The sequence below is a fragment of the Drosophila serrata genome, unplaced genomic scaffold (genome assembly GCF_035046125.1).
Source record: "Drosophila serrata isolate PLE 108 unplaced genomic scaffold, ASM3504612v1 contig_184, whole genome shotgun sequence".
NCBI classification, from domain to species: Eukaryota; Metazoa; Arthropoda; class Insecta; order Diptera; family Drosophilidae; genus Drosophila; species Drosophila serrata.
Window position 1 is genome coordinate 9,732,568 of NW_028257082.1, and position 27,876 is coordinate 9,760,443.

At 42.6% G+C, this 27,876-nt stretch overlaps 4 protein-coding genes across 7 annotated transcripts; 3 read left to right on the forward strand and 1 right to left on the reverse strand.

Moving 5' to 3' along the window:
• The first annotated feature begins 1,663 nt into the window (after positions 1–1,663).
• nord (neuron derived neurotrophic factor nord) lies at positions 1,664–15,573 on the forward strand. Of its 3 annotated transcripts, none has more exons than XM_020943283.2 (8): positions 1,664–1,951; positions 2,859–3,261; positions 12,909–12,994; positions 13,061–13,310; positions 13,437–14,115; positions 14,181–14,314; positions 14,374–14,514; positions 14,576–15,573. In XM_020943283.2, the coding sequence occupies exons 2-8, from the start codon at positions 2,954–2,956 to the stop codon at positions 14,739–14,741; spliced, it is 1,764 nt and encodes a 587-aa protein (XP_020798942.2). In that variant the 5' UTR covers positions 1,664–1,951; positions 2,859–2,953; the 3' UTR covers positions 14,742–15,573. The 3 variants fall into 3 exon arrangements, with proteins under 3 accessions (XP_020798942.2, XP_020798951.2, XP_086685200.1); XM_020943292.2 differs by having other exon boundaries at positions 2,885–3,261; XM_086829074.1 differs by having other exon boundaries at positions 1,668–1,862.
• Ir60a (Ionotropic receptor 60a) lies at positions 8,583–10,814 on the reverse strand. Its single transcript, XM_020943272.2, has 2 exons — positions 9,996–10,814; positions 8,583–9,941 (listed from the first exon to the last, which is right to left on the reverse strand). Exons 1-2 carry the CDS (start codon positions 10,797–10,799, stop codon positions 8,706–8,708), a joined length of 2,040 nt encoding a protein of 679 aa, XP_020798931.2. The 5' UTR covers positions 10,800–10,814; the 3' UTR covers positions 8,583–8,705.
• Positions 15,574–15,873: 300 nt separating the features above from the next.
• LOC110181273 (uncharacterized) lies at positions 15,874–18,083 on the forward strand. Its single transcript, XM_020948988.2, has 3 exons — positions 15,874–16,263; positions 16,358–16,714; positions 16,865–18,083. The coding sequence occupies exons 1-3, from the start codon at positions 15,910–15,912 to the stop codon at positions 17,780–17,782; spliced, it is 1,629 nt and encodes a 542-aa protein (XP_020804647.2). The 5' UTR covers positions 15,874–15,909; the 3' UTR covers positions 17,783–18,083.
• Positions 18,084–19,384: 1,301 nt separating this feature from the next.
• On the forward strand, positions 19,385–26,836 carry LOC110187977 (sphingomyelin phosphodiesterase). Of its 2 annotated transcripts, none has more exons than XM_020957536.2 (7): positions 19,385–19,829; positions 23,505–23,698; positions 23,757–25,059; positions 25,127–25,335; positions 25,395–25,689; positions 25,757–25,942; positions 26,368–26,836. In XM_020957536.2, the coding sequence occupies exons 2-7, from the start codon at positions 23,614–23,616 to the stop codon at positions 26,423–26,425; spliced, it is 2,136 nt and encodes a 711-aa protein (XP_020813195.1). In that variant the 5' UTR covers positions 19,385–19,829; positions 23,505–23,613; the 3' UTR covers positions 26,426–26,836. The 2 variants fall into 2 exon arrangements, with proteins under 2 accessions (XP_020813195.1, XP_020813275.2); XM_020957616.2 differs by lacking the exon at positions 26,368–26,836 and adding an exon at positions 26,166–26,331.
• The last annotated feature ends 1,040 nt before the right edge of the window (positions 26,837–27,876 follow it).

Below are 27,876 nucleotides of genomic sequence, written 5' to 3' on the forward strand. Positions count from 1 at the left end.
CGCTCAATGTTTGCACTGAAAGTCACGTGTCGCACATAAAAAAAGCAAACGCACATCATGATATTCGACTGATTCTGGTTCTGATTCTGATTTGGATTCTCCTCTCTTGTTCTGTTCTGGTTTTCATTGAAAACGAAATTCAAAAATCAAAAAATGTTGGCGCGACAAAAAAAAAAAATAATAATAATAAGAAAAGAAAACAAAAAACCAACACACAAGCCATCAATGGGGCAGGCCCAAAGCAAAAACATTAATTAAGGCAAAACAAAAAAGAAAATGTATTGAATGTGTATTGTTTGTGTGAGCTTAATACCCTTTAATTGTATTGCTAAAGGGTATAGGGTATTTTTGAAGAGATTTTAAGCATCATTGAAAATAAAACCTCTTAAATGTGAAATAAAATTATGTTTTGTTTAACAGTTCCTAATCTAGAAATAATATATATCCTTGTAATACTACTTTTGGTATTTATTCATGTTTTGCCTCAACATAAATCTTTAAAACTATAAAAATAATAATAATTAACTTTTAGAACTTCGTAGTATATACATAAACCCAGATTAATTAATATTTGAAGTGCATAATTTAAGGCCCGTTCGTATATGCTTATTGGTTTGTTGAACCAGAGGTTACAATATATATGTATATGTACATTATTCAATTATATTAGGCAATGATTAGCTTGGAGCTTATTAACACAAAGTTCATATTCTTCACTGATAAGACTAGGGGAAGATATAGTATTTCTTAGGCTGGTGTCTACAAATAATGCTTAGCTTGGCAATATTGATTATGGAAAAAATATATATATTTTTTTAAATACTTAAAAAACCTTTATTTATTTATTAAAAGGATATTACCTCTAGGGTATTTCTCAGTCGGCAGAAGGCTTTCATTCTTTTTAATATGCTTTTAGGACTTTTTTGTCTTACGCTTATTTGAGACTGTTTATGTGTGTGTGTGTGTATGTGCGTGGGGGAGACTTCGTGTCGTCTTCGGGTCTTAGTGGGGCCTTCTTCGGTCGCTGCCTCAGTTGCCGTCGCTGCCTCGGCCAGCGTTGGCGTCGCAGTCGCAGTGGCAGAAGTGCTGCCATTTTAGCAGTTTTGTTGCTAAATAAGGTAACTTCAATTTAAATTGTGAAATGGTTTTTTGTGAAAAATCTATAAAATTTTAATATGTATGTCCAAATTAATTATTTGTAATTTTTTACAACTTTATTTGAAGGGTAATTATTTTAGAATTTGTACCTATGTACTTTGTATACTTATTTCGATTACGAACAATAATAAATTAGAAAGATATAAGGTATAAGGATATAAATTATAAATATTATTTTCCTGTATATTGTAATTGGGCTTAAATATAATAAATGTATAAACAAAATGTTTTGATTTTGAGTTCAACCAATGGATGTGCAACGCGCATAGTTTCTACTATATCTGAAAACGGTTCGAAAAAAGGGGTTAATAAAAGAAACATGATTAAGCCTAGATTAATTAATATATTTATTTGAACTAATTACTTTTTGAGTAATTGTTGAAAATTGATGAATTTTCCCACATCTAGCAAATTTTTGCTTCCTAAATTTTCCGCCATCACTGAATCGCAGTCGCTTCTTGCTCTCAACGCTCGGGCTTTTTGGCTTTCTTTGCGCACGACTCTCGGCATTTTGCGTCCGCACGTCAAGGCAGGCGGACGAAATACGACGGAAACAGCAGCCAGACTTCCGTAAAGTGCCGTGTGTGCGCCGCACGGAGCCCGGGAAACGTGTGTAGCCACCCAGTGAGCCGTGTGTGTGTCGCGTGTGTAAGAGAGGGAGCGAGTGTGCTTCGGATTGTACCCGGCAAAAAAGCCCGCTAAAAGTATTCCAACTATGCATGCCGCTGTTGCAAAATCAAAATACGCGTAAAAAATAGTGAATCAAAAAATATAGTGTAAACGAATTCGAAGCGTAAGAGTAAAGCTCTCGTCTCGTGTGCGTGTGCCCTCGGCTAATTGCTCGTGTGTGTGCCACAGCCACAGGTGGTGGTGGTGGCACAGCCCCCAAAGAACGCTTTATAGGCACACTGGCACACCATCATCCCCCAAGGGGAATCACAATCCCCTTTGGCCAATTGTTGCGGCACACGCAAATTCGCAGAACCTTAATTAAATGGTTTTTTTTTGGGTATTGGGCGGGGGGAAAGGTCAACGGGCGGGCAGTCGCAATTAGCAAATCTAACAGTTCCGAGAATCGATTCACTGCAGCAGCCCCCAATTAATTGCTTGCCCCAAAAAAACTCACCAAGAAGAGAGGAGCCGACCACGCACAGCTTTACTCCCCCTAAAATGTGTTTTCTTTTTTCCTTTTATTTTTCTTGATTTTGGTTTTTTTTTTTTGGGGGGGCAGAGCACAAGCATCAAAGAAATTGTCGTGGGGTGAAAAAGGAGCTTTGAGCTGAGCAGGCGACGTGTGTCAAAGGTTTGACAGGCCTTAATTGTGCAGAGGACACAGAAGGAGCCACAGCAGCAGGAGGAGGAGCAGGAACGGAGGGCAGAGACAAGAGTTGCTTTGAGACACTGTTGCCTGGCATCAGTCGAGGGGAGTAGGAGTTTCTAGGTTATTCGGCTTACTGGATTTTTGGCTTAAAGTCGGGACACACTTTAGGGAATTAACTGCTGAGTTTTATTAGTTACTTTATGGTGATTTCAATGGGCTAATAAGCAGTTAAAAGACAAGGGGAAAGTAGCCAAAAATGTTACCTGATTCTTAAAATATAAAAGGATATTTACGAGTGGGAAATGCACCTTAGTTTTCGATCACAAATCTCTCTTAAAAATCTCTAAAACCAAGTTCATTTCAATATTAATTTAACCAGCAACAAACTCTCACTTAAATACCCAGAAAAACTCAACACTAAAAAGTGAAAAATTAATACAACAAATCAAATAAATAAACAAAATACCGCAAGCCATGCTGCCAGGAGTGGAGCTCCTGCTGCTGGTGCTGCTCAGCCCGCCGCTTCTAGCCGAGATCTCTCACTCACCGCTGGCCAGCAACCGGATTATCCTGGACTCCACCGAGCTGCTGCAACCGCTCTTGGTCCAAAATCGTGATCCCAATGCGGAGACATTGCCAACGGCCAGGGCGACGCCGGTGTCGCCGCAACGCTGTCCGTCGCTGCAGCGTTACCGCAAGATGCTGAAGGACATCGATGATGTGGAGGACCTCTATGTGGATGTGCCCATGCACATTGCTCTGGCGGAGCGACAGAAGAAGCGGTGAGTAGTTGTAGTACGGTGCAATATGGCTAAGTGCGCTGGCGACGCCGCCTGCCACACAAATCAAATTATGGCCAAACAAATACGGAAGATGGCCAAAACCAAAAACCCGAACTTAGGGGCGCCTCCGAGAAGGAAGAAGGGGAAAAAAATAAAAAAAGAAAATAATTTATAACCACGACGTGTGGCTGGCCAAACAAAAAAACTCGCTACGGCCAGAGATTTTTTACAGTTGTCCATAAACGTGCACAGTGTGTGTGTGTACTGCGAGTGTGTGTGTGTTAGCCACATCTCTCCTTCTTGTCTAGTGTGCGAGTTTTTGTTGCCTTCACAGCTGCCACACATCGCACACTGGCTTCTGATTTCATAGTAAACTTTTCCAAAATCTATTAAACTATTGGTGAATAGAGGGGGGGTAGTGGGAAAATGGGCATTAAATGGGAAGAAAAGAAGATGCTTTGTGAAGCTTGAGATGCTTAACTTAATCCATTAATACCTAAGGAAATGGAGATAGTCCTAAGAAGATATAAACAATGCTAGAAATGTTACTAAAATTATTAAGAAGTATGGAATTTAATCTTTGATTTGCTTAGATCAAGTGTAATTTGGCAAAATGACAAGTTTTTTCTACCATATATCTTAATCACATATATTAATCAATTTAAAAAGTATTAAAACATTTATAGAAGCCTCAACTTTTTAAAATACTTCCAGCAAGTTTATGAATTAGTTTACCGTTTTTTTGTGGGATTACTTCATGGCTTAATTTTTATTTAAATAAAAGTCTCATTAATTATACCTGAAATATAATATTTAAGCTTTACCAAACATTTCAATACAAAACCTTTTTCAAAACCTATAAATCTCGTATAGCTTAAATATCGCGATTTAACTTAAGCTCCCTTGGCAACAATGAGCCACTGTTCGTTCCCCTTTGAGTTGCACGTGGCGTATGAGTAACATTCCGAATTTTTTCATCTCTTCTACTTTTTCATTGGTTTCCGGCGGGGCCACCAGCTTGGGCCTGGGTCAAAAGCGGCCCGTCACGTTTTCGCTTAGGCTGTGATGGTCCCGGGATTTCAGTTTCCATCATCTCCAGTGCAGAACGTGCAACCGTGCTGCAGGGTGGGGCAGAGTGGAAGGAAGCCCGGGGCTCGTATAACACTCGATCATTTGCCATAGAATGCCGGCAAACATTCAAATTAATGTCGTGGTTTGTCGTCAACTCCTTTTTTCGGTTCTTTTTCCCCCAGTTTTTTCCTCTCGTTTTTCCTGTACTCTATATACAAATGATGCTGTGTACATGTTTAAATGATGCTGCGAGAGAGAGGGAGCTCCAATTGCCCAAGTGGAGCTCAAGTGACCACCGACTCGGCTTGGAGACTGCGGTGGTGATCTGGGTATCCGAGATCCCAGATCCAGTGCCACAAAGCCAGAACCAGAGTACGTGACGTTTGGCTCGAGTTTCCCCTAGTTTGCTGAGCGTGTGAAAAGGAGCGAGTTGGCTGAGCAAAAAAAGTGGCAATGGCAAATATCGCGTTTATGGCGCGTGCAGCCATTAAGCGTTTCGCTAGAATCAGCAATGCCCATTCCCCATTCCGATACCCATTCCTATGGCGAAGTGGGCCTCGTGCATATCCTTCCAACCGGTCACAGTCCGTCGCTCCCCCGCCTTGGGCCTGCCAATCAAGGCGCAAGCGTTAATATTTTTGCACAAACAAATCATAAATATTAATTTTACGACTTAATTCGACGGCGCAATACGCGCTCCCGTTCCCATTCCCATTCCCACTCCCATTTTCCGATTCGCAGTTCCCAATGCTCAATTCCGCGACTCGCATTCGGAGCTCGATCAACGTGGACGCGGATGCCACTGGCTGCCACCTGTGGCACCCGCTCGCTAGTTTCGCCCGACAGTCCAGGCCAGTCAGTGGCCTCAAATCAAAATAAACCCCAAAACTGTAAAAAATGTGATTGTGCATTTTGGAATATGCTCGACGGGGAAATACCTCTTACCTTACAGAAGTTTGAATACAGTTCTGGTTTAGTTTCTTAAGTTCTTTTGGTATTCAATTTACAAAAATTACCTTGAATAAATTTGAACTTTGAGTTAACAGTACTTATTAAATATTAAACATTTATAGTTGAAGTTAAACCACATAAAACAATTACTCTTAACATCTTGATTTAGCTTAGGAATGTGTTAGCTTGTTTATTAACCAATTCTTATTGATGTTTGAAAACAAAGTCGATAGATAAATCAATATTTGTTATTTTAATATGTAAATGTCTAGTGATTATTGGATATTCCGTTTGATTATAGGAGCAATAATAATAATAATAATAATAATAATATAAAACGCATTGTTAAATATTTATGCATTTAATGTATTATATTCTATATTTGTTGATAGTAATTATTGAATTATATCTAATATTCGTATCATAAATACAAATGATATTGAGTGCTATATTTTTGTCAGAGGATTTGTCTTTTCTAGACCCCTATTAATCAGTTTCAGATTTCGCCATAAAATCTAGTTAATAATTTTATGATTGTTATGAAAAAAGGCTTAAGTTTTACTAGAAAAGATACACTAATATTCTTCTAATTAAATAATATATATAATTATTAAATAAACTTGAAGCCCCGTCACATACACACTCCAGGGGCACTAGGTAAGCCCTGCTACCCCACCATTTTTGTATGGTGGAATGAAGGCAAAATGTTGTTAATATGTTGATGCTGTTGTTGTTTGATTGTTGTTGGCGTTGCATTTTTATGTGCGCCGCAGGCTCAGGCGATGTAAACAACTTTTATTGCCCGGCCAGCCACTAGCCACCTCCACCTCCACCGCCTCCATCTCTCTTAGCCTGTGCGGCTTTATGGCGTGAAACTATTTATTTGTAAGCGCATCAAAGGAGCCACAACAGCAACTACAGTGACTACAACAAATTGCCATAAAATGCGGAGCATAATTCCCAGTGTGTGTTTCGGCTTGGTTTTAACCAAAACTACGCAGACCTTGCTGCGCCTCGAAAATTTCGCACAATGACCAATGCCCCCCCAATGCTAGTACGTCGTCATCATTCGCGGCAAATGCTTTTTGCTTTTTGCGCCGCCAAGAAAAGATCTCCTACGAATGGTATAGTATCTATATTTTTAGCACTTGACAGAGTACGAAAATACTCGGTCGAGACGGTGGCAGACTGATTGTGAGTCGCTGAAATTGGAATCGGAATCAGAAAAAAAATAAAGTATAGGAATGGGACTCGGAATCGACAGAACCAAACAGAACAGAACAGACACAGGGGCGTCGCTCGATTTGAGGTCTCTTAGTCAGACGGCATCCCATCAAGACGATGTCTCATCTCACATGTCTCCTCAACGCACCATAGTTCAATAGTCTAAAATTTCCCCAAAACAAAATAAGAAGGGGAAAATATAAATCAACGTTAGGGAAGCGCAATTTTCAAATTACAAACACTAAGTGCTCTCGGTGTGTGTGAGTAATTGAGTGTGTCTTTCTATGACGGGGCATTGTTTTTATTATTTGGTTGATTTGGGTGTGAATCACTTCCCATAATCAGTGATAGAGCTATCAAATAATTGCTATAGTCTTTGCCAGGATCACAGGGGTGAAATGCGAGATGGATGGATGAGACTTTCATTAAAATGAATGAGTAATTCAAAAGCACTCAATGTCGGGCAAAAGAAGATCTATCCATTAATGAAAACATATGATAAATGGCTTTAACAAGTTGGGGAAGGTTAGGGAAGGTTCCCGAAGGGGAAAATATAATTTAATGCGATTTTTCTGAAAGAAGAAAACTGATTTATCGACAATCTTATATTTGCAAATTGTTCTTGTACATTTTTAAATGAAATATGGTTTCCAGAGGAATTTTTAAATTGGTATTTAGAAAATTAACTTGAGGTGTAAAGTTTATTTTAGAATGAGTGTTTTCGCTTACATTTCTTTGAAGTAAGTTGAGACTAGGTTATAATACAGATTACTTACAGATTGTATTTGTCAGAAAATAAGTGGAAAGGAAAAACCTGCTGCACTTGTCTTCTATGTTCCGCTTTTCCACCTTGGAAATGCAAGCTTAAACTTGAACATTTGCTTATTTATTTTATGTATTTTAAAAAGGGAAACTAACTTTTTAACTAAGCTTAAAATATTTGCATTCTATGGATCTTTATTTATATGACAATTTTGTAGATACATCCAATTTTAAAAGACTCAGAACTAAGTAATAAAAGCTTTAAATTTAATGCGAAAAGTATTCCTGTGTTAGTTTTCATTAGGTTAATAAATCTGCATACTTAATTTAAAGTTTAAGAAAATTCAAATTTTTAAAATTTTTGAAAGTTTTAACGATAGGGTCGGAAATGACTTCTTCATATTTTAACAAGCTTCTGACTAAAATTTTAATTCTATATAATAAAAACAAACTAATCAACTTGGATGTTGCTGCGTCTCATCACTTTGTTTTAATTGTCACCTTTAAATCATTTTAATAAGCATCTATTTTATATGTTTAATCTTTTTAATATCTTATATTTTCTAAATAATAATCTAGACAACTAAACTGAATAGCAATCAATTTGAAAATAAGAAAGCTTACTACTTTATTTTTCTCCCAAAAAGCATTATCGATTAAATGGGATTCCGAGAGATATTTACGAATTTATATCCTGTAACTCACATAATTCGACAAGAAAACTTTCTATCTTCACTCTGGCTCTCTATATATGCTTTCCAATTTCATTTGTGATATTTTCAATTCCAAAACTTGTGCCATCTGATATTGGCGCGATATTTGTTTGGCTCGAAACTGCATGGCATTGCAGTAACTTCCTGTGCAATCAGCGAATGCGCCACTTATGGGAATATCTGCTTAACTCGTTCTTTATCTCTGTTTTCGCTCTGGACTTTTCTCAGTTTTGGGGAAAAGCTGAAGCTGATTGTCAATTTGCGGAAAGCAGCAAGCCACCAGCTAGGGTGTAGCCGCCTCCCAGAGGAGGAAGAGGCACCGGCACCGGCATCGGCATCGGCACCGTGCCGGCACGGGACACGGACGGACTCCCTGCCTTTGCCTGTGGTGATTGTTGCAAAAATAGAATTTCGTCTCTGATTTTAAGTATTTCGCGTGAAAAGTAACAGAACTGAGCAGAGGAGACTAGACCAGACCAGACCACGGACCAGACAGAAGAACACCCAGACGCAGACGCAGACGGGGCACCAAAGGGGGCAAGATGGAGTCTCTAGTTGGGAGTGAGGAGTCTCAGAGTCACAGTCAGTGTCTCTCAATTGTAAATTTATGTGAATTGAGTCAATTTTTATCGCAGCAGGCAGGCAGGCAGGCAGGAGGAAGGAGGAGAAGGGGCATTAGTTTGGGTTAGTTTCTCCCTTGGCTCTCTTGGCTCTTGTTTGTCCCTAGAAAACTTTGCGTCGCTTGACTGGCGTAAATCGTACAACTGGAGCCACTTGAACTTGGATGGTATTGCCACCCTGAAATCCCTTGTTCCATTTAACCTTTCTCTTAGCCTTACCCTTGCCACGTTTCTTCTTTTTGCTTGGCTTAATCCTGTCCTGCTGCTTCCTGGTGACCACCTGGCAGCGCCAATGCCGAGTGATTAGCTCTCCGAGAAACGTGAGGCCGGCACAAAAGATGCCCACCACCAGGATGAAAAAGGGTCCCTTGAGATGTTCCGTGGTCAGTACAATGGCAGTGTCTGCAAAGTGTGGCCTCATCTTGTTGATCCTGTTTAAGTACGTGTTGTTGTAACGGAAATCGGCATCGATCTTTTGAAAGATGCCCACATCTCGCATCAGCCGGATGATGCTGTTCATCTCGAAGAGAAAGGGAAACCCTGCCTTCATGATCATCTGCAGCGGACTGCTGAAGACATTCTGTTCAAACGCATAGATGTCATCGGCCAGAGGACTCTGCAACGTGTACATCCGATTACTGAGGATGCAGCGATGACCCCACTTTACGGCCTCCAGGTTATTTGTCTTCGGAGTAAACTCCGGTGAGATGTTGTAACCATTGAAGATCCACATGTCGTCGTCGTTCTCGAACCAATCACGACTCTCCTCATGACCGCCATAGGGAATGCCAGCTTCCACCACTTCTGTGATTTCGTCCAGTTGATGGAGGTAGCCGGGATCCTGGAACGTTCCAATCATCTTGGACGAATAGATGGCCACCACATTGAGGCCGTACAAGGTAAGGGCGACGAAGAAGACCCGCGTGGCCCCACATATGGGACGTTCTTGAACTGCAATGCCAATCGCCACGGCCATGCTGTTGATGGCCGTCAGGCTAATCTGTTGGTAGTACCTTGGTTCCGGTAGCAACTTGACAAAGGCGAACCAGGAACACCAGCTGAGCAGCTGCACCAAGATGAATGCGGTCCAGGTGGTGGGCTCAAAGATCCCGACCATTGCCTGCCAGGCGGGTCGGCGGTCTGCCACCTTTATGTACCAAGTGTGCGCATCCTGAAGATAGGTATCGGAGCCCCAAAAGAAGTCGGCCACCTCGTTGTCCGGGTAGAAGCCGCCAATAACGAAGTCGCATTCGTTGTCAGTTAGCCTTCCTAGTAAGCCATTCCATACGCCATTATTGTCTATCTCTCCACGAGACTCTGTGCTGCAAGTTTGATTTACCTGGAAGGATAAAGGAAGGCTTAACATTGTTGTTATTCTGGGGATTTAACTCACATTAAACCGCATTCGATTCCTCATAAACCCCAGTATCCTCATCTCCAGACCCGCCACGCAGTCGGCCTCTACAAACGGTGCCGAGATCGAGGCACAAACATAGAAGGTGCAATATGCAGGACTAAATCCCGCCGTATAATCCAACATAGAAGCATGCACGGCATTGGGACTGGGGTATAGCTCTCCATCGTGACACTGACCCACACTTTGGACACTTAAAATCCGGCAATCCACATTGCTGTAGTAATCATTGACCAGCAAATTGTAGTCCATGGAGGAGTTGGCATAGAGCAGGGCCACGCGATGTACATAGAAGCTGTGCATCAGTTCGTTGAAGATCTGGGAGGCCACGGTCCAGGGTCTATTACGCATGTGCGGATTGTGGAAGAGCACCAGAAAGCGGGCTCCCGGATTCCAGGAGCGCATCTTGCTCACAAAGCGACTCATCAGGCTGAGTAGACGCTCAACTGAGTCCACAATGATCACATAGTTATCCGTGTAGATCAGGGCACCGAAAATCTTGCTCCGCTCATTGCGAGTATGATCGGTGACCACTCTCATCTGGAAGAGTTCCCCTCTCCTTGGTTCCGTAGGATCCGTTGCTGCCTCGTTGATACGCTTGCTGAAACCCTCCTGGATCTGGTCAGCCGGACTGGAGAGATTGAAGGCATGGGTCAGCATAAGGTTGTAGGCTCTGGTGAATCTCTCAGCGGGTTTCCTATAGAAGAAGATCTGCGCAAAGCTATCCAGGCAATCGACTCCGGCACGCCAAACCTCTGGTCCAATATCCTTGGCCGGCAGCATATAGATCACCGTGTTGGCTGTCTCATTCGAGGGATTCACTATTCCCATGCCCAGTTCCAAGAGCTGGAGTAATGGGAGGATGACACTCAGGTGATTACGTGGTGTAATCATCATTGTCGTGTCTGTCAGGTTCGACAATTGCGAATTAACTGCAGAGGGTGTGAATTTTGTGGTGCATGTTATACACGATGGATGCCCTGCCAAAAGATGGGTGAGCTAGACAGTTTAGGAGAGTTTAAAAGTTAGGAATTTAAATATTATTTAGAGACGTTTTTAAAATAGTAAATATTTATTTTGAGCACGTTTTCTAGAGTCTAATAATAGAATCCTAAATAAATAATAATCACTTCTTAAAAATAAATATGGCGTTCTGCAATAGAGTATAGATTAACTTCTAATCAAAAACTAAACCCTAGTTACCACTATACAATTTTATATAGATCCCATATAATATAAAATAAAATGATTCAATTAAATTAACTTTCTTCATAAACTTAAAGAGCCATTTTCTCTCCATAAACCATAAACTTTATTACTGCATAAATGCAGTAATATTACTACCTACTTACCCACTTACTTTTTGGGGGCCTGGTCAAGTGGCCATTAAATCACTTCCTCCCAAAGACCAAGAGCGCATTCAACTTTCGTCTTTGGCTGATGTTGTTTGCCTTGTATAATTGACTGCTGTCATCATCGTGCAGAGCAGACAACAAGGATATGGCCCGGACCCGAACCCGAACGAATGACAAACAATCGCCATTGCAACATGCAAGGCTTAAATTAAAGCAAATATTTGCTCAGTCGACAAGGCGCCGCCGCCGCCGGCAACAATGGTCGCAAATGCATTAAAACACTCCATCAATCCGATCCGATTCGGATCCGCTGGGAAGCGGCGGAACCTTTTGGCAGGGCGGCCAAAAAAGAAATATATACGACCGACTCTGGCCCGGTTGCGGGGGATGATGGTCAATAGCTGGGGAGATGGCGTTGGCCGGAAGTAGCCGGTCATAAAAATAAAACTCGAGATGGCCGGCCATAAGCCAAGTCAATGAGTCATTTGCTGCAATGGCCATCCTGCTACCAAGCTCCTCCTTCTCCATTTTGTTTGGGCCGCAGTGCATCCTAGACATCCTGTATGTCTCTTTGTGTGTGTGTGTGTGTGCGGGTGTGGGTGTATCGGCGAGCTCATTTGTCTTAGCAGTTTGTCATTAGAAAAATTGCTCGTAAATTTCGCATTTAATTACAATACAAAATGCTGGCAGGCCAGAGCATACAGGCCGCTGCCCAGGGGACTTGAACTCAATCTTTGGCTGTAACAAAGTTGCAACAGCTTCGGAGCAAAAAAGATGGATAAACAAAGTTCGGGGATGGGAATCATTGTGCCAGTCGAGTCGGGGATACCCTTTGAAATTTCTGATGGAAGAGTTTAAACTTAAAAATACATATTAAAAGTAGCTTTTATGAAATTAAGTTAGGATGAATATCGACTTGAAAAGTTCTATATAATATTCCAATAAAAGCGCTTTACATTAAATCTTAAATTTCTTATATTTCACATCTTGAAATATTGAAAATATAATCAATAATAATTTACATACTATTTAAAGCATATTTAAATATTAATTCTTGGTAACTTATTTATCATGATTCAAACTAAGTGTAGTGTAAACTATATCACTTTTATTTGTAAAAGTTTAATATTTCACACAGAATACGATTTAACACATTCTTAATATATAGATAATATCCAATATATGAACTGAATATTATCTATAATTTTTGGATTTTGAGGAAAAATTCTCTTAAGAGGATTAGAAATATATACCTTCATGATTAAAATATAATGTGTCAAGAGAAACATGTATAAAATCGTAAATTACAACCAAGTCAGGGATATCTTCCTTAAGATGTACCATTAGCAAAGCTACCCTTTTTTTTGGCCAGGGTAACTTACCAAAGCCGCTGACTCATTTGGCTCAGTTCGTCCGGGGTCCCAGACAGGCGGCAAAACAAATTGCGTGTGATAATTTAGTGTCATCATTTTTGACAAAGGGCGTTAACAGCTCACTTACTCCGCCCCTCAAAAGCCGCCTTCATCTCGTTTTGCAGATTTGTGTTGAACCTGAACGCCTCGACGCCGCTGACGATTCGCTTTTCGGCGCCCGTGGGCCGCAAGATGTACTACAATCGCACAGGTAAGTCCGATTCCTTGGCCTTCGTCCAGTTGTAGCCATTAAGCACCGGCTTCTGCCTCCTTGCAGCGAATCTACTGCGACCGGCAGCCGCTCCACCTGGGCCAGGTGTGGCTGTGGGCAGCCTGGTTCTGCCCTGCGCCCTGCGCGGTCACTATGATCTCTTTGTGCTGGCCCGCCACAGCGGCGCTCTCAAGGTGGACGCTCTGGCGGAGCATCCGCAGAGGGACTGGCCGCTGCTCAATGCCACGCACAGGATTGGCATCCGTACCCAGAACCGAGTGCGGAAGCGCGAGATGATTGTCAAGTGGGACAGAAGGTGAGTGGTAGTTTGGCATGAATTCAACCTAAAAGTATGCAGGATAATAGAGTGGAATTTAATTAAATATATTTTAAATGTTAAAACAAATTAGATTTATTGTTTATGTACTCCCAATCCTTTTAGCAAGTTCGACTACCATGCCATGCACTATTGCCTGGTAATCCAGCGCCTGACGTCAGACTCACCGCTAATATCCTTAGCCAATTTCTGTGAGGCGGTGTCCACCTATATGGACCAGCGGCATATGGCTCCCAGCTGCTCTGCTGGAAATCCCTTGGACCTGGTCTGGGCCACACCCCCGCAGCGGGAGCGACGACTAAATCCTCGCCAGAATCTGCATGTCGTTTGTACGGGGAAGCGGCGCCAGCAAATGCTGCGTCGCCTGCATCCAAGGAGTACCTATCAGTTGGATCTGTTTGGGGTCCATCAGACGCGCCAGAATCTCACTTTGCGTCTGGCCAGCAGCCAGGTGAGCTTTAATCGCACCCAGCCGCTGGCCTTGAGGCAGCAGGCACTGCTCCTGCTCAAGATCGGTGGCCAGCATGGGAAGCAGGTGTACAGCTTCAAGGTGCCGCCAACGCCGCCGCAAGTGGCGGAACCATTTGTGAGGCATCTCCTCATACCCTGCTCAGGGAGCGAGATTCGGGTACGGTTGCTTCGCCAGCGAAGTGAGGTGGGCAGGACGGAAGCCTTCTACAGTCCCACCTACATCAGGCAGAAGGGCGTGCAGCCGGGCGAGCGGTATTTGATGCGCTTCGAGCCCAGCAATGAGGATGAGGCCTTCCGCGCCCAGAAAGTGTTGGTAAGAGTCCTTGGAAAATTGTGAAATTTTAAGGATACCTAAGAAGGAATATGTATTTCTTCCAGGTGGCCCTGAGCAGCGAACCACGGTTCCGGGATTTGCCCGACTTGCCGCAGAATGCGAGCGTTTTCAATGTGCGAACGAGATGCAATAGGGCCACCATAGCCTGGAATGGCTCGCCAGATGAGCGGGAATTGAGGTAAGACTTTGAGATTAAGGATTTTTAGATATAATATATTTCAATTTCCGGACTTTTAGCTACTGCATCATAGTGTTCAATCTGCCGCAGCGTAATCGCAGTGTGGTGGATTCCACCAACTACTGCATGGACTTTGTGCCCAAGCGGGTGATGCAGTACAGGAACTTTGAGTGGATGACCTGCCGGGAGAGGCAACCAAGGTGGGTTTTGAGTTTCAATAGGATATTGAGGACTTGGATGTTATACTTATATCCTTTTCAGTCCCGATAACATCGAAACGGAGACTATACTCAACCTGATGCCGGGCTCCAGTTACCTGGTTTATGTGACCGCCAACCTGAGTATGGGAAAACCACTGCCCTATCAGGCACTCACCCTGCACATGGCCAGCCAGTGTTTGGATGGATCCCATGAGTCCTTCTACTAGGCGTTACGGCTACCGGGGTTTTTATTTCCGGTTCCGGCAAACCCAACAAAAAGCTTCGCTGCATTTTTCGAATACAAAACTACAAAAAAAGGCCAAGGCACCCAACTATCCGTCGTTGTAAAGCTACCTTATCCACTATGATTACTACACTAGCCTACCAATGCTATGCTGGTTAAAAGACTATACACCTATCTCCATATATATACAGATATACAGATAAACCGATATACAGATATACAGATATATACCGATATGTATACAGATGTTCGTGGCAAATGTTGTGTGTGCGAGTGAGTGTGCGTGTGTGACTTTTGATTGTGTTTTTGCCAAAAAAGAAACAGATTCCAAGTATTTTCGAGTGCTTACTATATAGTTTTATAATGTTTAGCTAGCCGTTAATGTTTGTAAAAATAAAAAGAAACAGTTTAATTGGTTTCTCCGAACCCCTAAACCATTTTCCCTAAAAAGCCTACCTTCCCTCTTACCGCTTAATCGTTTTTAGATACTTTAGTTCTTAGGCTTAGCTCCACTCCTAGTTTAAAGTTAGGTTTTCTTAAGCTTTCGCTGTTAAGTTTAAACCGTAAACAAAATGTTTTTTGTAGTTCTTTTGTACATTAAGCTTACCACATAGATATACTCTATTCGTAATGTGTGTGCGTTGAAGGCGTTGTATTTTTTTAAGCTCTTAAACCTATGCAACCGAAGGCCGACAGGCAGGAAGGACAATAAACAAAGTGTGCTATATAGGGTGGTCAAGAGAGAGAGATAGTGAGAGAGAAAGCCAGGAGAAAGTGTCGCAAATAAATGTGAAACCACAGCTAAAGTAAATCGACTTGACAAGGTGTTCGATTATTTCTTAAACTGTTTCGGTTGCGGGGGCATGGCTCTCTGATGAGCGATTACACCTGCCATCATCATTATCACCTCCATCGCGATGGCGTGTGCACCGAGCTGCGCATAATAATGACAGCGGATAGCCATCGGTTAACGGTGAAGCTAACGATGATAAGCGTCGCCCGATAATGAAACATTAAACCAGAAGCGAGAGAGACCACAAAACCCATCCATCGGTAGCCATCGTTGGCCATAAATCTGCCGGGTTTAGTTTAGTGGCGCAAGCTTTTGGGTCCGGACCGTTTTGCGGCATACTTTCGGGCCGGTACGGGAAATGGCCCTTATACACTTTACCTTGGAGCAATTGGATCTATACCTGAAGTGGGCTTTGGTCAAGCATGGCGAGTCCACGGAGAGTCCTACAACCGCTCGTTATCCTGGCGTCTTTGTCGGTGATCTTAGCCAGCTGAATACCTTCAAGCGGAATGCCTTCTCTGCGGTGGTGGGCACTTTGTTTGTCCTGGCTTTCACCGGAAATCTGGGTACTCTCTATGTCAACACCCGCCGGAAGCTGCGTCCCTTCTTTCGGGCTTGCCTGATATCCTTAGCCTGCAGCGATCTGGCCTCCACAGTTTTCTGTACGGTGTCCTACATGGCACAGTTTCAGGCGGAGTATTTGCAGCTTTGGGTGAGTGGGAACTAAGGATTAACTGGCTCCTTTTTAGAGTTAGCTGCAGAATGTTTTCTATTTCTACAATTTAATTAATCTATATATCATTCAGACAATTGGCGGCTTCATGTGCAAGTTTGTGCCCTTTATTACCACCACTTCGGTGCTGTCTGGTAGCCTGACCCTGGTGGCCATCGCTTTGGATCGCTACCTGGCTGTAATGCGACCTGTTCTGGGCTTCTGGAATCCCGACTATCGCTTCAGCACCCTCTGCATGCTGCTGATCTGGGCCTGCTCCATAGGCGCCTCAGGACCTTTACTAGGAATCTATGATTACCGCTGGATATATCTTCTAGAGGTGGAGTGCGACCAGGCCGAGGAGGAGCCATCAACCAGCATAGTTACAGTTGAGCCGGAGGAGGTGGTCGTTACCGAACTGGAGCTGGTCCATATGTGCCTGGCCGGAGACGTAAGTTGGGGAAAGAGGAGAGATTATCGCCGCTAATACAGAGCGATTAAAGCGGACAGTTTGACATTTGTTGAATCAATGTTCGGCTTATCTTATCTCCACCGCTGTGTGAATAAACTTATGCAATTCTATTAATATTCTGTTTTACAGCACGACGTTGGACTCTACTACGTCATACTATTTACCCTGATTTTTCTGCCCTGCATCGTGTCGTTCCTCTGGCTGAATGCCACAATAGCCAGGCAGCTGTGGCTCCGCAGGCACTACCACCAGGAGCAGCATGTCCAGCGACAGGAGCCCAAGGAGGGTCATTTCAAGTCACTGGGATCGTCGGGCAATGGGGAGCTCCTAATGCCCTCCACCCTGGTTAGTGCCATGGGAGTGGCCATACCCTTTGCATTGGAAAAGGCAGGTCCGCTGCCCCCAGCAAATACCTTTCGAGCGGAACCTGTGAGAAAGACCACGGCAGCTGCTGTGGCCAGGGAGGCGAGGCATAGGAAGATGGTCGTGGTGGTCCTGATGATGATGGCTGTGTTCATTTGCCTGCGTCTGCCTGCCTGGGTGTTCTTGATCATGCGTCTCTATGGCTCCTATTCCGAGCCCGTTGACTGGCTCCTGTACTTTAGTTTTGGCATCCTAAACCTATTCAGTTGTGCTCTGAATCCGCTTTTCTATACCTTCCTCACCCAGACCATACGCACCGTGACGCTGATGAAGCAGAAAGTCCGTGGATTCTTTGGCTGCAGCAATGGCAAACCACAGGATGGAGTTATGCCAATGGATCAGGCGAACCGGAGCAGGTGCTGCTGTGGCCTGAGGGCACCCACCTTCAGCTGGCGCTGCTATCAAGCCAAGGAGAAGCAAGGAGGAGCTACCACCATGGAGATAAAGGATTTGGAGCTGCAGTTACCTGGCCAACCCTCGGGTGAAGTGCAGCAGCAGCAGCAGCAGCACTCGGAGCCCAGTGGCCTGCGGCGCTTCAGCTTCCTGAGCTTCAAGCGTGAGGTGTTCACCATTTACAAGCAGTGCGATGACTCGTCGAGTGCGTCAATCGAGTCCTCCGCCTGATAGCCGGAGCTGGAGCCATAATGGCCATAAATCAATCCGAGTGCAGTTGTCGGATACGGGGGCCAACGGTTAGCAGAATTTGATTGATGGATCTATCTACTACACCTCCTCCTCCTCTTGCACTCCACCTCTTCCAATCAAATCTAGAGTCCGCAAAAAAAAAACTGTTTGTCATTGTGGGCATATCACCTATCGCATATAAGAGCACATATTATGTACCTCATTAAACGTGTAAATATAAAGAATCAAGAACAATAAACAAAAACATGAGTGTAGGGAGGCACTGAGCATTAAAGCAAAATCTATATAAAAATCAAGAAGGTTTAAGTCATTAACACTGAGAAATCAAGACCACTTTTCGGCCGGTTTTTACAGTGCTTATAATAAATAAACTATTTTTTACGGAGTTAGCTTGGGAACTATCATCGGATTATTTAAACATTTATTGTTATACGAAGTTATATGCAAGTGAGTTAATTATCTATTAATATTTTTGGTATTTTTTATATATTTACAATATCTATACAATCTTATATATATATATACATATATATATATATATATTATAGGATATACAGAGTTACGAAATATACGAAAGCTTTCCGAATTGAAATCGAGTGTTTTTTTTGGCTTAGTTATGAGATTTATAAGATTTGATTTGTCTAAAAAATTGTCATATAAATAACGATTTAAAGAATGCGAATATTTTAAGCTTAGTTATGAAGCCCATAATTAATTTGCAATCTGCAAGGTTTATAATATGCTACTTTCCTCAGTTAGTTTAATTTATAGTTCTGGTAAATATATTAATATTAATATAATATAAATAATTCATAAAGCTTGATGTAATATTAATAAGTATATCAAAGATTATTAAATAATAAACATCAGTTTAATAAAGTTAATTCGACTGATAATCATTTAAACAAACTTCTTACCGAGAGTTGAGCCGACAAGAAGCTTGTTATAAAAATAAATTTTGGGTGTTAATCAGAAACTACTGCTTGATGCCAAAAATTATTTCTTTTCTAGTTTAACTAAACTCAACTCGTTTTGACTAATTTTATTTCATTTGCCAAGAAATTGAATCACCCATAAACTGGTTAACAAACATTTAAATAATGGTTAAGATAACATAGAAACCCCATAATTATATCACTTCATTTCAATTAGAATTATTACTTATGTTTCTACATTTCAAAACCCATTTAAACTAATTTTAATTATATACAAAACTAATTTATTCCCAGAATTAACCTGACTAAGAAACCCATTCATAATAAAACCCACAGATCGTTGCCGAAACAATGTATGATCTGTTGTTCAGATTCTATATCTATACTACATAAACTTCCGTTTTGGAACAATGGCTAATAGATTTTCATGCGCGATACAAATCAAACTAATTAAATGTCACAAGCTGAGTGTGTTCTCTGGTTAGCTCTCCATATTTCTCTTTACATTTCTCTTTATACCTCCCTCTAGGTGTCTCTCCCCCTTTGCTTAGTACCCATCTCTCTAGGTAGCTGGTGATCTGAGAAATACACTCTCTCTTGGCGACTCTCTTCAGCCGTCAGCTGCCTAGCTAAGCTCGACTCAAAAGCTGGTCGAATCATTCAGTGGCGGCGGTTCGTGGCGAGCGGTTGGATTTTCCTCAGCGGAGAAAGACGCGAAAAACAGTGCTTGAAGGCGGGTGAAATCTACGAAGGAAAAAAAGAAACAACAAATGCCAAGTGTAGAGTGCACGCCAAAGGAAAAAAATATATATAAGTTCGGATCGCATTGTGTGATTATAGAAATTCGTAAATGAAACGCAAATAAACGAGGGCAATAATCAGCAACCGAGAGCTGCGAATTATGGCACAATATTGTCTATAAATATAAATAAAAAAGTGTAACTGTGAGAAAGAAAAAGTGGAAGAAAAGGGAAAGAGCCAAAGAAACCGAATAAATATACAAATATCAAAAAAAGAAAAGAAAACGAAACGACAAAGAACAAAGCGCCTTCGTTGTGGGTCAAGAACGAAAGTTCGGCCTCAAGAAAAAGGTAAAGGTTTAGTTAAGAAAAGTGTTTTTGGTTTCATTTGATTTGGTTTTGACTTTGATTGGTTTAAATTTTGATTTAATTTTGATTCGCTTTAATTCGGCTTTAGTTTGTATTAAACCAGTTGTGTTAGTTTGTGATTTACTGTTACACATTTCGTCAGAAGGCGCCGTCAGGAAAAACACGTTTGCGCATTTCACTTCAGCTCTCTCACAGCTCTCCGCCGTCACGCATGCGTCGCAGCTCCAAACTCCCCACGCTTATGAATCGCTTGCAAAATCTGCAGTTATGCCGCCAAGTTGTAAACTGTCTGCACTTTGTCTCACTTTTGTGCAGCAGGTTCTATATAGACACAGTCCCTTTAGCTAGCTCTCTTTGTGGGTTCTATTGGTTACACGCAGCTTTACTCTTTCAATGGGAAGAGTACCCTATAATCATCGAGTATGAGGGTTTATAGGGTATGTAAACATGTCAGAAGAAAGCCCTTTGAAATTTACAATATTGGTTAACAATATATACAATTTATACAATGTTTTTAGAAATATTTGGAGCCCATGAACTCTTAATTTGTTCGTAAATGAAGTAAGCCTCACCAGAAGTACTTTCAGACTTAGTTTTAGTTTATTTTAAAGTATTTAAAATATTCCTATAGTATTTAAGGGCATTTTAAAGACCATTCTCCCTATAGTAATATCCATTCTTTACAAAACCAGAGTAACCGTTGCTATTTGCGTGCAGTTCGCTGTGCGTGACAGGTATTTGAGGTACGATGAGTGGTTCGGTGGCTCGCTGGTACGGTGGCGACTGCATGTTTAATTAGCCACCGCTAACCAAAACCAACACGGGGGCCACAAAAACAAATATATAAAAACAAAAACAACCAAGATATAGGCCACTATTTGGTCATGACGAGGCTGTTCCATTGGCCAGAGCATTCCATCCATACGAATGGCGAATCAGAAGCACACGCACTCCCTAACCCAAAGCCTGACAATGAATAATAAAATCTGGGAAAACTGTTGAGAAGTGTAATGAAGATGGACATATCTCTTGATCAGTTGGGGGAGATCGTCGAGGCATTATTCACATTTCTTTTCTAATATTTACGTGCCTGAAATGGCAACTATTTCCTACTTATTGTAACAAATTCAAGACGAGTGATCTAAGTGGGTTAATTCTTACACATTCCTACCGGTAATTAAAGCTTTCTTTTGTCAAATCAATATAAACGGTATCTTTTCTTGAGAAAATTTCCATATAACCAAATTGCTGCGGGGAAAACAAGAAAGAAAGAAAAGAAACGCACTTTCGTTTTCATTTTCGGTTAGGTGGCACACAGTGAGATAGACTCCCATCTCTTTCCTAATTATTATAAAACAAGAAATGTTCATTAAAACATTACATGCAGCGTGACCGACTGCAGCAGCAGCAGCAGCAACATTATACAATAGACACTAAAAGACAAAGCCAACACGATTGAGCGGAATGACTTAAGCTCTGGGCGTGGGACCTGGCTGGTATCCGCTCCATTTAGCACTTCACATCCCAAAGTGTTTTCGAAATAACAACAAAAAGGAGAGAAAGAAGAAAATGATATTATCAAAAAATAATTTCTAAAGAAAGTGAAAGTTTTATACATATTTATATATATATAGTTTTTTTTTTTGGGCTTGCACATACATATTTTTCCCCTCCAGCGGTAGCGGCCCTTTTTCGGTGGGAGGCCTATTGTGAGCGTGAAAGCTGAATGCGGTCGAATGCAGATGGTTTGTTGTGCCAAAAATCCATTTTTCTGGCCACGTGCTGCAGCTATAACTCTGAGCTTTGAGCTCTGGAAACCTGTTTAACGAAAGGCTCCCATTTTTTTATAGTTTTGTAATGTCTTTCTGTTGGGTTCAGTCGCTTTTGATGACTGTAACTTGACCTGCATTCAGTTGGAAATTAGTGTTGTCCTCGGTTAACCTTGTCCGCGAAACGAGTTTTCTGAGCTTACCCTCACAGACCCCCTATCAAATGCGTTAATAATGCATTTTTCTTGAACCTTAGGCCCTAGAGAAGGCACTTTCGATTTTCGCTCAAATCTCCAAAGGCAAATAAAAAGCCTCGCCAACGATTTCACTCCGTACAGGCCAATGTACCTTGGCGACACTTGTCCACAGGCCGTCTGCCCGTGGCTCATACATAGATGAGACATTGTCGGCCGATTTGATGCGGGAGCACGCCAATTGTCTGGCATTGAGCCTGGTGCATAATGAATCTCGCACACAACACACATCACAGTACACACCACACACTACACACACTCCCGCCATCCATCACAAACAAATCAATTCGCTTAGTTGTTGTGTTTACTCGCACATGATTGTTATGTTTATATCGTGTCATGTGATGGCCTGGCAATTGACGGACTGACTGGCCAAAGCCTCGGCTGGAGATGAGTCAGGGTCAAAAGGCGTTAAAGAAAGAGAGACAAAAATTCCAAGGGGTTAAGGAATTATTGGGTGTTTAAGCATTTTTACTTGAAGTCAGCTTGGTAAAGGTAGCTATTCCTATGTAAGAATAATATATATTCAGGCACATCTTGAAGGTTAATAATAGCAATACAACTTAGTTTTCCATCAACTCTTTCTCAGCCTTTCCCTTGGCTTATTTTATTGATAGTGTTCGCTCCCTCAGTTTTGATTTATTCTTTTTCAAATACAACTCAGTATATAGTTCACACTGATTAGGCAATCTCCTTCAGATTAGAGAGTCTTAAAAAAATAAATAAGCTACAGCGAAAAATAAACTAAACTTGCTATAAATAAAAGCAGCCAGTGACAGATGCTGATAAGGCATCTTTCGCTTCAACTCAGCTGGGAAAAACAGTAAACAAACGGACGAGTTAATGCCATGCGAACCGTGATATCTAACAGTATTCGCTTAAGGCAAACAACTCTCTCGCGAGGAAGACACATCACATGAGTCACTCGCAACAGTGAGCTACAAATGTATCTGTCAATCCAAATAAAAGCGCTGCAACAATTCCATCTAATGCGGCATGCATTGCAGCAAAGGGAGGGAGTTGACAGTTCTTGACTGCTGCTGATGTTGCATATATATCGCTGATGTTGCTGCCGATGTTGTTGCTGCTGATGTTGCTGCGTTCAAACATCTGCCATTTACAGCTAACGAGATTTTAAGTGCTGTCAAATGTTGATGAAAGCAGTACCAAATTCCCCCCCTCGAAAAACACACGCATGGATTTAAATGGAAATTTAGATTTAGGGTTTTGGAACAAGTGTCCCTAAGGGAGCTAGGAAAAGGTCAAGGGTGGATGGAGGCAATAGGATTTTGTGGCTCTAAGCCAGTTAATGTGGCAACAAGCTAAGGGAAATTGATGTTGCAAATAAGTAGAATTAATAAATAAGCAGGCTCAACTTTCTCAGGAACGTATTACGGGGACTTACCAGCTGAGGAGATATTTAATTTATATTACATAAAACTTTAATGACACTTGCCATAAATCATACAGGAAAAAGAAACTGCATGTTGAAAGACAAAAAACAAAACAAAACCCATGTTGACGAGCCTCTGTATATTGCTCGTCGTAATGAAACTTGTTCCCCAAAATAATGACTCTCCAATTTTCGGCCTCTGTTTAATTTTTTCTTGTCTGGGGTAAACCCTCCAATGTAGGTCAAGCCGGCTGCTACTTGAGGAGGAGACCCGCCTGTAGATCTCTGTGAATCTCTGGAGCTGTGGAAGTCACGCAGCTGCGAACCTGGCGTAGCCATTCCCAAACATTATGACACAGCGCCAGTTGTCGTGGCCATGTAGCAGGGCAAACTGCTGGCTCATCGCCCTGCTGGTCACTCTGACAGTGGCGGATGGTGAGTAGAGATACAGCATCCTCCAATGACATGGTTAACCGAAGAAATTCTCTTTCAGTTGCAGCTTTGCCCTTTCTGTTCACACATCTCCGGCCTCAGATAAACTGGACGCAGCTCGAGACAGAGCCCTGGGTGGTGGAGGAGCAGCCGCGTAGCATTGAGCCGCATCTGGAACTGGTGCCCCATCCCAATCGTACTAAGATCAGTGCCTCGGATGCCTCCGATGCAGAGTTCCTCCAGCGCCTGGCGAACCAGACAGCCACTTCCCGAATGCTGTGGAACGATGCAGGTGGCGGAGATGGTCTGGTCTATCCTCCTTTCGTGGACAGGGCTTTGAGACTGCTGAACCTCAAGCAGGTGGCCTTCGAGGTGGAGAACAGTCTGATGTCACAGGTGACGTGCACCGCCTGCCGTGCTGGTGCCGGTATGATCCAGCATCAGATTCAGTCTGGCAAGACGGACGCCGACTTGATCCAAATGATCACTGACTACTGCACGAATCTGAATATCCAGAGTGCCAGGGTTTGCCAGGGAGTGGCCCAGCTCTTTGGCACCGAGTTGATTTACGTCCTAAAGCGAGTCAACCTCAGTCCCGACGAGCTGTGCAGCTTTGTGATTGGCGATGGCTGCGCGGATGTCTACAACCCGTACCACGAATGGGAGGTGATCTTCCCGCCGGTGCCCAAGCCACCGCGTCTCGCCGATCTGCCCATTCCCATGGAGGCTGCTCCGTTCTTCAAGGTCCTGCATATCTCCGACACCCACTATGATCCCCATTATGCGGAGGGCTCCAATGCCGAGTGCAATGAGCCATTGTGCTGTCGTCTCAGCAGTGGACGACCAGCCACGCCGAATGCAGCAGCCGGGAAGTGGGGAGATTACAGGAAGTGCGATACACCCAAGAGGACGGTGGATCATATGCTGGCCCACATTGCAGAGACCCACAAGGATATTGACTACATCCTGTGGACCGGTGATCTGCCGCCTCACGATGTTTGGAACCAGACCAAGGAGGAGAACCTGGCCATCCTTAAGGAGACGGTGCAGCAGATGGTGGAGAAGTTCCCCGGCGTGCCCATCTTCCCGGCGCTGGGCAACCACGAGAGTGCTCCGGTGAACAGCTTCCCGCCTCCCTACGTCAACCAAGTGGACATCTCAATAAGTTGGCTGTATGATGAACTGGATGTCCAGTGGCGTCGCTGGTTGCCACAAAGTGTATCCCACACGGTGCGGCGGGGTGCCTTCTACTCAGTGCTGGTGCGTCCTGGCTTCCGCATCATCTCAATGAATATGAATTACTGCAACAACAAGAACTGGTGGCTCCTGTTAAACTCCACAGATCCAGCCACCGAACTACAGTGGTAAGAATGCAGTATATGAAGTTAAAAACTTATAAAAGTACTAAGTACCTTTAATTCCCTTTTCCAGGTTCATTTACGAGCTGCAGAGTGCCGAGTTCTCTAATGAGAAGGTGCATGTAATTGGTCACATTCCCCCAGGACATTCGGATTGCCTGAAGGTCTGGTCTCGAAACTTTTACAAGATCATTGCTCGCTATGAGAGCACCATAACAGCCCAGTTTTATGGACACACGCACTACGATGAGTTTGAAATGTTCTACGATCCGCATGATCTGAGTAAGAGTTTTATTTCTAGACTCTAAAATCAACCATTAACTTTGATCTTTATTTTACAGATCATCCCAATAGCGTTGCCTACATAGGACCTTCTGTTTCACCCTACTACGATCTGAATCCTGGCTATCGAATCTACTATGTGGATGGGGATCACGATGCCACCACACGGCTGGTCATCGACCACGAGTCCTGGATAATGAATCTCAAGGAGGCCAATCTGTATGGTTATCCTATATGGTATAAACTATATACGGCACGAGCCGCCTACAATATGAAGGCTCTGCGTCCCAGTGACTGGAATAATCTGCTCAACGAGCTGACAAACAATCAGGAGCTCTTTGAGCTGTACTACAAGTGGGTTCAGTCGTCTTAGAAGTTAAAGATCACTTTAAGATATTAAGTGAATCTCTTTTAAAAACAGATTTTACTGGAAGAACTCACCGGCGCGACCCACCTGCGATGCCGAGTGCAAGAAGCGACTAATTTGTGACTGCAAAAGTGGACGCTCTCATGACCGGAAACACTTTTGTGCCGAGGTCGAGTCAAAGATCGATCGGGAGTCTTCAAAGTCCTGGAAGTCGTGGTTCTATCGAGGACTGACCAACTCGTAAGCACCTTTTAGTTGATAGCTACGTGTTGTTCTGGTGATGGTTGCACTAATCAGTTAAATCATTTAATTAACCCTTGATTTTAGTTTCTATGTTTGTTGTATATTTTCTTGTGTTTTTTTGCTTATTTGTTTACTTTGTAATAACGATTACATTTTATTCTCTGCATTGGTGTGGTTCATTCAACAAACTAAAATATTGCAAAAACTAATGATTGCACAGGTCTGAGGAACGGACAGGAGATACTGCAACAGATGGCGACAATCCCTACGATTTGGTGATTGTGAACATTGGTGGTTAAGGTGGTTAAGGATTGTATATACACTATATACCTTTGGTGGCGAGAGAATGTTTAATCTATAGTAATAAAGCTTAAGATGGACACTTATTTTGCAACTCTTTGTTCTCCCTGCCGTAACTATAGCTATAGCCTGTTGTCCTCGATCACTTATCTGCCCAAATACCTACTGGGGTATCGCTGATTATCCGTACATCCATCATCAGTCAACTGCAAGCCAATGCAATAGCAATCAAGAGGAAGCGAGAGGAATTGCCTACCCCCTAAGTTTACTATGTGATAACTAGTGCTTAATGACCCCACATTTGTCTAAGTTAACGTAACCGAAGCAACGACGTCGCAATGCCCGCCCCACGACCTCCGACTGGCCTATATATATATTCATATATCTCCCAATGCCCGCGCAAACTGAGTCAGTGAACAATAGTCATTTAAATGTAATCGATAGAGTCGTTGTTATTGCCGCTGCATTATTGGGCGTGGCAATATGCGCTCATTTGCTAAAAGGAAATTGTTGAACAAACTACTTTTTAGAAGCGTAATTCTAAACTTAATATAGTGTTTATCAAAAATAAATGCAAGTTATTTAAGTCAATTTTGAATTCAAATATTTCAGTGCTGTAAAGGTGGTTTAGCGAGTTGTTTATTAACACTGCGCTTAACATGGCCTGTAACAGAGTACAGAGTTGTTAACTTGCCTGAAAACAATCGATAAATCTGCTGAAGTCCACTGTGAATGCCAGAAATGTATCGGGAATTGCCGGGAAATTTAAAGTAAGGGGAGTGTGATAAGGTTTGAAGTTCGAGAAAAAATTATGAATGTTAGTAAAAGCAATATAAAATTAAGTATTTGAATAATAATGAATATGAAATTATGGCTTTACCCAACAAGATGATTTTCCTAGTTTTTAGAAAAATGTATTTAAATTGTTTATTATTAAATTGTTTAAAGCTTAATAATAGGAACAAAGTAAACAATTGTGATTTTATGTAACATATGTTAGGCATTGAATATTCGAAATTAATCACTTTCAAGAACCATTGTCTCACACTTGAGGTTGGATTTGAGCTTGAGCATTGTTGAAGGAGTAATTAGACTCCCACCTGCTCATTGATAAAGCCTTTCACCTCTCATCATAATGCACTTTCAGGGCTGGCGCTACCTACTCGAACCTCTCTGCAGGATAAGCTGACGCTGGTCCTATTAGCAAACGCAAGACTCCAAGCGAAGGGGGGAAGGAGATAAAGAACGGCGACAGCGAAGGGATATCCTAGTGGTTGTCAATACGCCCGAGTGGCCGTTGCCTTGAGCTTGCTGGGCGGGCGTGCGTGTTTTCCTTCATTGGTGATAAGACACGCAGCGCGATGTGTGTGTGTGTGTGTGTGTGTGTGCGAGGGGGTTTTGTGTGGAGGGTGTGTGTGTGTGGGTCTCCTGGCTGCCAGTCATTATCCCTTTGTCACACATACACACCCGCACGTTTTCCCACACTCGCACAGCCAGCATCGTGGTAGCAAAACAATTCCGTTTACATTTCCCACATCCCTCACACCCGCACACACTCGCTGGCACACACACACACATCCACACCCACACCCATTGGTAATGGCGTGTGCCGCCTACTTTTTTCCTGATTT

Coding starts and splice junctions, on each gene's coding strand:
- Ir60a (XM_020943272.2), bottom strand. CDS start 10,799: ATGCTGCCGGCCAAGGATATTGGACCAGAGGTTTGGCGTGCCGGAGTC. Junction 9,942..9,995: donor GGAATCGAATGCGGTTTAAT/GTGAGTTAAATC, acceptor TTATCCTTCCAG/GTAAATCAAACTTGCAGCAC.
- nord (XM_020943283.2), top strand. CDS start 2,954: ATGCTGCCAGGAGTGGAGCTCCTGCTGCTGGTGCTGCTCAGCCCGCCG. Junction 3,262..12,908: donor GCGGAGCGACAGAAGAAGCG/GTGAGTAGTTGT, acceptor CTCGTTTTGCAG/ATTTGTGTTGAACCTGAACG. Junction 12,995..13,060: donor GATGTACTACAATCGCACAG/GTAAGTCCGATT, acceptor GCCTCCTTGCAG/CGAATCTACTGCGACCGGCA.
- LOC110187977 (XM_020957616.2), top strand. CDS start 23,614: ATGACACAGCGCCAGTTGTCGTGGCCATGTAGCAGGGCAAACTGCTGG. Junction 25,690..25,756: donor CTCTTTGAGCTGTACTACAA/GTGGGTTCAGTC, acceptor TTTTAAAAACAG/ATTTTACTGGAAGAACTCAC. Junction 25,943..26,165: donor TATCGAGGACTGACCAACTC/GTAAGCACCTTT, acceptor ATGATTGCACAG/GTCTGAGGAACGGACAGGAG.
- LOC110181273 (XM_020948988.2), top strand. CDS start 15,910: ATGGCCCTTATACACTTTACCTTGGAGCAATTGGATCTATACCTGAAG. Junction 16,264..16,357: donor CGGAGTATTTGCAGCTTTGG/GTGAGTGGGAAC, acceptor TATATCATTCAG/ACAATTGGCGGCTTCATGTG. Junction 16,715..16,864: donor ATATGTGCCTGGCCGGAGAC/GTAAGTTGGGGA, acceptor TCTGTTTTACAG/CACGACGTTGGACTCTACTA.